We start from the raw sequence: 8,374 nt of genomic DNA on the forward strand, positions 1-8,374 counted from the left end.
TATAGTATATATAAGTGTAGTGTTATAGTATATATATATTTTTCAGTTTTATTTTGCAAAAAAAACAACTTTATGTGATGATATTTTATCTTAGGCGTCATTAAATTAGGTAATATTAGGCCTTTTTTTGTAAATCAGCAGAGTTTTTTTTCAAGGTGCAGGCTGTGTTTTCATTACTAAGGAAAAAGAAAATAAAACACTTTTTATCACATTTTTTGTCTCTCTTCTCACAGATGGCTTTTGACAATAGTGCTCCTATTAAGTTCAAAGTTCAGGCCCTTCTCTACCCCGCGCTTCAGGCCTTGGACTTCAACACCCCCTCGTACCAGCAGAACGGCCACATTCCCATCCTGCACCGTCCGCTCATGGCTCGCTTCTGGCTGGAGTACCTAAACGGGGATCCAAGACTTGTTCCTGCTTTGCTGGCAAACAACCACTCAACTCCAACTCCAAGCCCGGAGATAGCAGCGGCCAAAGCCAAGACTGACTGGACCAAGCTTCTTCCGGTGGCCTTCCAGAAGAGCTATAAACCTGTGTTTCCGCTTCACGGCGACCCAAAGCTGCTGGAGAAGCTGCCAGGTCTGCTGGATGTGAGAGCGGCGCCTCTACTAGCTGAAACAAAAGTGCTGAAGGCCGTGCCGCCCGCTTACATCATGACCTGTGAGCATGACGTGCTGAGAGACGACGGACTCATGTACGCCACGCGACTGGAGGAGGCCGGAGTGGACGTCACTGTTGATCACTTTGAAGATGGTTTTCATGGATGCCTCAGTTTCGCTTTTGGACCCTTTCGGTTTTCTGTAGGGTTTCGAAGTTTTAGGAGCTACACCCGCTGGTTGAAGGAGAACCTCTAGCAGAGCCAAATATATTTTGATTTCAAACATTCACTAATGGTTTTTATACCTAAAATACTGTGCAACATGTCAATGCAATAGATTATGAATGGGGAGAAAAGCACACTGATCAGGCCCAAAGCTACTGAAACTATGTTTCAGTAACAATACACAATTGTTTTAGTAGCAGTGGATTTAAAGTGCATGTAATGCCACATAGTGCAGGATAATCCAGATTATACAAAGGGGTTTTCTGAATGTGAACCCATATCTATTCATTCTTAAGCATCATGGAAATTATTTTATGTTGTTAATATTTTATGTGATTAAGATTATAAAAATCTGCAGAGTGTGACCGAAACAAATTGACAATTTCTATTAAAAAATATTAAATATTTTAAAAAAATGAAAAATGACCAGTTAGAATGTAATTTTTCTCTTAATCTGCAGAGAGTGACCAAAAATAGACAATGTCTATTGAAAAAAAAAATATAGAATTAAGAATGACCAGTTAGACAGTAATTGTTCTATAAATATACAAATACATATATATATAAATAACAAGTGTCAAAGCAAGCCCATACAAAAAAAAATGAAACAAGTAAAAAACAAGTAAAACAAGACACTAGTTTTCCCGACGCAGTAGTTCTCATATTTCTCCGTTAATGAGCAGATGGGAAGACAAGACAGATCATGTCTTTCACACTCAAGACTTGCAGCAGTATACATTTTTATTTATGCGAGCACACACAAGCATGCAATTGTGCTCTCTGCCCTAGTTTTGTGCAGCTGCATCTAGGCATGACGTCTGCACAGATGCGCATCACCAGGCCTCAAGAAGTAGACTCATTTCTTACTGAGTGATACATTCTGAATGCATGCATTTATTTCCTTGGGAAATAAACCATTACTGTACCTCTGATTTTCAGAGCAGAATCTGTGAAACAGCATATGGGCAAGTAAATGTAATATAAATGAATTTTAATGATCATACAATTTATTCAACATACAAGTGTGTATTTGAAACAGGTTTACCATAAAAACTAATGTGCTTTGTGCACAAAATGAGTTAAGTTCCACATCCTCAGGCCATACTGTATCTTTGTTTGGGACTGTTTATGCTGTCAGTACATTTCATATTTACACACTTCCATCAAATTCCACTGTATCATCAACATGGATGTAAAATGCGTTAAATGTAATATTTGTTGTTATATTATATATGTATGATATTGCAAAATCATCCATCATGAAAATGAAGAGACGAATCAGTAGTCTTGTCTACTTGTTAATTTTTTAGAAGTGTAAAATAGCGTGACTGAAATTAATAATGAAAACATAAATACTCTATATTCATTCTTTTTTTTTCTTTTCTTTTTTTTTATTAATGCTCAATAACATAAGAACATTGTCAAGGAATTACATACAAATACATATAATAAAACAAAGAGAGAGAAAACAAAAATATTATACAAAAAAACAATGAAAACAAAAGATGACAAGACAAGGAGACACAAGAATGCATACCTTACCACTATTGAAACAATAACACACAAACATTAATATACAGGGAAAGCTTTTAAATACATGTATTTTCTTTAAACATTTCTTCATAATATTTTATAAATCTTTGGGATTTTTTGTTATTTATATAACTAAGAGATTTAAGAAGTGATATTAATTCAGTTTTAAAATGGGGATAGGATGGAATATTATTTGCAAACTTTTGTTTATGAATAAAGAATTTGCCATATAAAATAAAGAAGTTAACAATATACTCTAGGGGTCTATTTTTATCATCAATATAATAAAAAATAATGTCTTTTAGACTGAAAGAATAAGTATCATTGGCCGAATCGAATATATAGGAGCCAAGGTCAAGACCAGAATTGCTTGGATATTGGGCAATCATAAAACAACTGTATATTCATTCACAGTTGATCGTGCAAACAGATATCTGACGTATATTCGATGTGCAGATACACAAGCAACCAACAGAGCATGAAGACCATTTCAAAATAAAAGTCACTGTCGCTATGCCGAATCCAGTTGAGGAAAAAAATAGTACAACTTTTAACATTACCGTGTCGTTTATTAAAGATTACAATTTAAATGTTACGTTTTTGTGTTATTTAACATAATTGCAATCATTTACTAGTAGTTATATGCACTTAACTGATCTAAAAAAAGTGGAGGCAATAAATGTAAAGTCATTGACAGATAAAATCACTTCTAAAAACTGCAGTCAAAGGTAAACAATCACTTAGGACGGACCAAAGGACTTTTAACATGAAATAAGTGCTGTGATTTCATTAATTCTATGTAACGATGTGAAACGAATTTAGGTGAAGTGTCATACACGCAGTCACTATATGAACACAGACGTTTGTGTTGCGGTTCATTTTAATACTCCTTTAACATAATTAATAATGCGGCCCGTTTTGATCGGGACGGTTTTACTGTCAATAGCAGCCGCTTATTATATTTATCTGCCTCTGCCTAGCACTATATCAGAGCCATGGAAACTCATGTTTATGGATGCATTGATACGTGGCATGATGAAGTTGGTAAGATTTTTGTATTAAAATACTTATATATAAATGCTATTACTTTAGCATATAGAAAGACCAGAAACACAACGTATTTGTTTTTCTCTCAGAGCTTTTTAGCTCATGATCTTGGACTGACTTCACCATTTGGGTTGGCAAAATACTATTCGGCGGGTGCAAAAAGTATCGAGTCCAGCCCAAGCGTCCGAGTCACAGAAGCATGTTTTGGAGGAGTGGAAGCACTAGTGTTCGAGTCAGCTGCTGCAGGGCAGGAGCAGAGCTTTAAAAGAGGCGTGGTCTATTTCCATGGAGGAGGATGGACACTCGACAGTACAAGGACGTGATAGTTTATTGTTTTATATATTCAATTGCATATGATTTCATGCAAATGAAGGCTTTTGTTGAATACATTAAGTTGTGGACATTGGTCGAGAGAAATAGATTTGCTCAGCAGTCTCGATGCGCCCTCACGTGGTCGAGCAAGGAAACACTTCTAAGATATTATTTAAAGGGGTCATATGGTGCTTTTTTAAAGATCATTATTTGGTGTAACAGAATATGTTGACATGCTTTAATGTTCAAAAAACACATTCTTTTCAAATACTGTACATTATTGTAGTCCCTCCTTCCGACAAGCGCAGTCTGCTCTGATTGGCCAGCTGACCCAGTGCATTGTGATTGGCCGAACACCGCAAGCACTCGTCGGAAATGTAACGCCCCTTACCATAATCTCAGCTTCATCTTTCAAAATAAATGTAAAGACAGAGCCCGAAAGGGGAACAGAGTCGCGTGACAGACACAGTGATGAAGCTGGTCTCTCTCGCTCTCTCTCTCACACACACACACACACGCGCGCGCGCACGATGCGCAAAACTCTGCATTTGAACAGTCAATAGCAAATACTTAAACTAATAACAAAACGGTAGCTGATTCAGAAGCGGCAGATTGTCATAGCAAAGTCAGAATTACCTCCTCTCCTAGGTTCACGAAACGGTATAATGATGTTTTTCAGGCCTCAAAACACATTCTGACATCCGAGGTGTTGGGTCGGTACTCCATAGACCTGAAAAGAGTGGCTGTGTCGGGTGACAGCGCAGGAGGAAACCTGGCCGCCGCTGTGGCACAACAGGTATAAGAAATCCAAGCATCAAATTGTCATCATTACAAATAAAGGTTTCCCATTAAGGCAAGACATCACAGGTGACTAGCGTAAAGGCTGTAACTAATAAATATAAAAGTACTTCCCCAGTTGATTATTAAAAGTACATTAAGAGTTTTTTTTAATGGTATGCTTAAATATGCAAATGATGCATGATCTCATTAAATATGCACTCATTTGCATACATTTCCAGAACTGAAATCTGAACATGGCATAAAGCCAGGTTCAGAATTGTTTAGTTTTGTTGACATTTCAGAGTTGGCCTATTTTTTTTTTTGGATATCTATTTGTATCAAGTGAATGATATATGAACAAACCCCTCTGTAAAAACCTTCACAATATGAATAGGAATAAAACTGGTGTATGTAAGTGTGACTGAAATGGAGATTTCTGGCTCGGCTCAGGAGGGGGAAAAAAATCATTTTGAGAAAAAAAGCCTTTTGTCTACTGCAATTGAAATCTACAGACGCAAATAGATAAACTATAAATAAAATAAACACTAAAATGTGTGTTTTGGATGTTTTCTTTCCAAAAATCTGAAAGAAGACAGATTATGGAAGCAAAATAGCCCAAAATTTTAAGATGTTTATAGTGTCAGTATGCTTAATAATTTTACACTTCATCATGACATGTCATCATCATGATCATGAATGAGAAAATTATTGAGAAAAGTGTTTGTTTTTTTGCAGAAATGCTTTAAATGAATCATTTAAAGAATTAGTTTAATCATTAAAATGTTTTACATTTTAATTAACTATAATTAATGTTTTATATGTTTATTATAATTATAATTACATATATATACAGTATATATAGGTTTACACTTTATATTAAGGTGTCCTTGTTACACTGTAATTATACATACTGACTGATATTAATTCATGTTCTTACTATATGGTTAGGATTAGGGTTACTTGCATGTCATTATGCATAATTAATTGTTATTAAAATAGTAAGTACATGTAATAAAGTGTTACCATATATATATATATATATATGACAAAAACTGAACAAAATACAAAATAACAACAAACACCTAAATATTGTTAAATATGTTTTGTTTACTAGTGTGCCTTAGTATGTTATTAAAGTTATTCATCGTAAAAGATTGCTAATAATCACATTTCTTTGTTTTTCTGTTCTCACAGGTGGCTTTAGACAGTAGCATTCCTATTAAATTTAAAGTTCAGGCCCTGGTCTACCCCGCGCTTCAGGCCCTGGACTTCAACACCCCCTCGTACCAGCAGAATGCCAACATGCCCATCCTAGACAGACCAATGATGGCCCGCTTTTGGCTGGAGTATCTAAACGGCGAGCAGAAACTTGTTCCTGCTTTGCTGGCAAACAACCACACGGCTCTGGATCAGGGTCAGGAGATAGCAGCGGCCAAAGCCAAGACTGACTGGACCAAGCTTCTTCCGGTGGCCTTCCAGAAGAGCTATAAACCTGTGTTTCCGCTTCACGGCGACCCAAAGCTGCTGGAGAAGCTGCCAGGTCTGCTGGATGTGAGAGCGGCGCCTCTACTAGCTGAAACAAAAGTGCTGAAGGCCGTGCCGCCCGCTTACATCATGACCTGTGAGCATGACGTGCTGAGAGACGACGGACTCATGTATGCCACGCGACTGGAGGAGGCCGGAGTTGACGTCACTGTTGATCACTTTGAAGATGGTTTTCATGGATGCCTCAGTTTCGCTTTTGGACCCTTTGCGTTTTCTGTTGGAAGACGAAGTCTTGGGAACTACATCCACTGGCTGAAAGAGAACCTCTAAAGACTCCTATAGGCTGGGTCTATGTTAAATATATTTTAATTTTAAATTAGATTTTTAAATTGAACATACAGTCCAATATGAAAATGCTTCAAAGTTATTGCTACAAAATCTGAACAAGCATGCTGTTTTAATACAGGGAATTTATGTATCATTTTTATTTAAAGCTGCAGTCCGTAACTTTTTTTTGTGTTCAAAATGTATATAATAAGCGAGTACACCATGAATCCATTTTCCAAACCGTGTTTTTGGCTTGTCCTGAATCACTACTATTTAGACTGGTTCGGGTAGGTACCGCTGCGGAGTAACCCAGTACCTGCGTGATTCGCCATAGACATAAACAGAGAGAAGTAGCTCCGGCTACAATGTTCTTCCGCAAGACGCACGCAGTTCTGTTTATTAACCTCTAGAGCGCCAAAAGTTACGGACTGCAGCTTTAATGTCAAATGATTTATGCAGTGCAGTTGGAATTTATAAACGGGTATAAAATTAACTCTAAAGTTAATGTGCATAAATACTTTAAATGCACAAGATATTATATAAATGTTTGGTTTGTTAGCTTTCTTAAATTAACACACTTTTTTCAATTAAACACTGAAATTAGTTGATCTGCATATAAACATACTTAAATTACATTTTTTGGGTTATAATGTACAAGAACAATCAAATTACTCAAATAAAATGCAGTATAAAAATGAATATATACATAATAGAAAGATAAAAAACAGGGTAATGAGTCAAATAAAACAAGCAGTATTTACTTTTCCAAAAAGAAAATAATAATAAAAAATAAAAAAAATAGGATGGATGGGGAAATTAGTAAAATATATTATTTTTGGCAAGACAGAGCTTTCAGGGACAGATGTAATTTTAGATGTTTAGATGTTTAGATGTTCATAAAAATATGTTTATGCCATAAAATCTTTTCTCAAAGCGTATCATCATGCTTACATATAACTTACTACTGTTTAAATACAACACTACTGGGAAAATGTTCGAACTCTTGTCTGGGAATTGCAACTTCTTTGGCAGTTTCTTTGCTGCTGGCAGTCAGCAGTTTTGACAAAAGGGAATTTCCTAAAAACCTAGCAGAGTGGTGGTTTAATGAAACACAAGCTGGAAGGGAGTATTTGAGGGAAGCTATCTGTCACTGTTAGCGCATGGGAAACGCCGGGGGGAGCAGATAAGCACAGTGGAATGCAGCTCTCGCTGTTTTTCTCACCTGTGAGACCTTCGCTATTATTGCATCTTTACTTTTTTTTCTCTAATTGGGAGTGTGAGGACAATAATCAAATTCTCTTGATGTTTTACAGACACTTCCATTATTCTCAGGGAAAAGTGTAATAAAGGGAACTGACTTTTTAAACAGATGATCTTTGTAATGCACCCACATTTATGTCCTCTTTTCTAGCTCTTATTGTTTTGTAACCACTCTGCATGCCAGTTTCCAAAATGATACTACTGTCTTCTTTCAGGTATGATGAGTATGTGAGACAGTGAAGGCTGTAATCATGTTTCTTTTGATGCTGTGTTCAAATATAGCAATTGTTTGGGAACCGTCTTGATTATGATGTCTTGGCTACAAAATAAACCACTGACAATGACTTGCTTTTGTGAAAGATGTCACTGTTCTCCAGCACTGCACATGGGAAAGAAAAATCACAAAACTGTAATATCTTGATGTCACAAACAAGAGTTGTTCCAAAAAACGTCAGGGATTTTAATATGAACATTTCTTACTAGTTATGTCATAGACCAGCTGTACTATCCACATGAATTTTCTTAATATATCACTATATTTCAACAGTGTTATTTAAAACAATTTTTTTGTTGTTTTATATACATTTTTATTATTTGTATTGTATATATTTAATTATGTTTTATAAAATTAGCACTAAACTTAGCTGAGCCATACTACCCACAGTCATTTTATTAATGTGATTTTAATTTAATGTTTTAATGTACTTTTGTCTCAGCGTAATTAAAAATGTTTAATATTATTAACTTTTATATAAAATGTTTATAGATTTATATAAAATTTTATATTTACACATGACTAAGTTGCTT

At 35.6% G+C, this 8,374-nt stretch overlaps 1 protein-coding gene and 1 pseudogene across 2 annotated transcripts in view; both read left to right on the forward strand.

The window, feature by feature from the left end:
* LOC107586755 (neutral cholesterol ester hydrolase 1) overlaps positions 1-2,159 on the forward strand; it is a 6,555-nt gene extending 4,396 nt beyond the window's left edge. For both annotated transcript variants that reach the window (XM_016274272.1, XM_016274273.1), the window contains one exon: positions 234-2,159. In XM_016274272.1, the coding sequence (XP_016129758.1) occupies positions 234-854 (621 nt within the window). In that variant the 3' untranslated portion in view covers positions 855-2,159. The remainder of the gene's footprint in view (positions 1-233) is intronic.
* Positions 2,160-3,165: 1,006 nt separating this feature from the next.
* LOC107586756 (neutral cholesterol ester hydrolase 1-like) lies at positions 3,166-6,491 on the forward strand (annotated as a pseudogene).
* Positions 6,492-8,374: the final 1,883 nt, after the last annotated feature.

Source organism: Sinocyclocheilus grahami, unplaced genomic scaffold (assembly GCF_001515645.1).
Source record: "Sinocyclocheilus grahami isolate Dianchi unplaced genomic scaffold, SAMN03320097.WGS_v1.1 scaffold85.1, whole genome shotgun sequence".
NCBI classification, from domain to species: domain Eukaryota; kingdom Metazoa; phylum Chordata; class Actinopteri; order Cypriniformes; family Cyprinidae; genus Sinocyclocheilus; species Sinocyclocheilus grahami.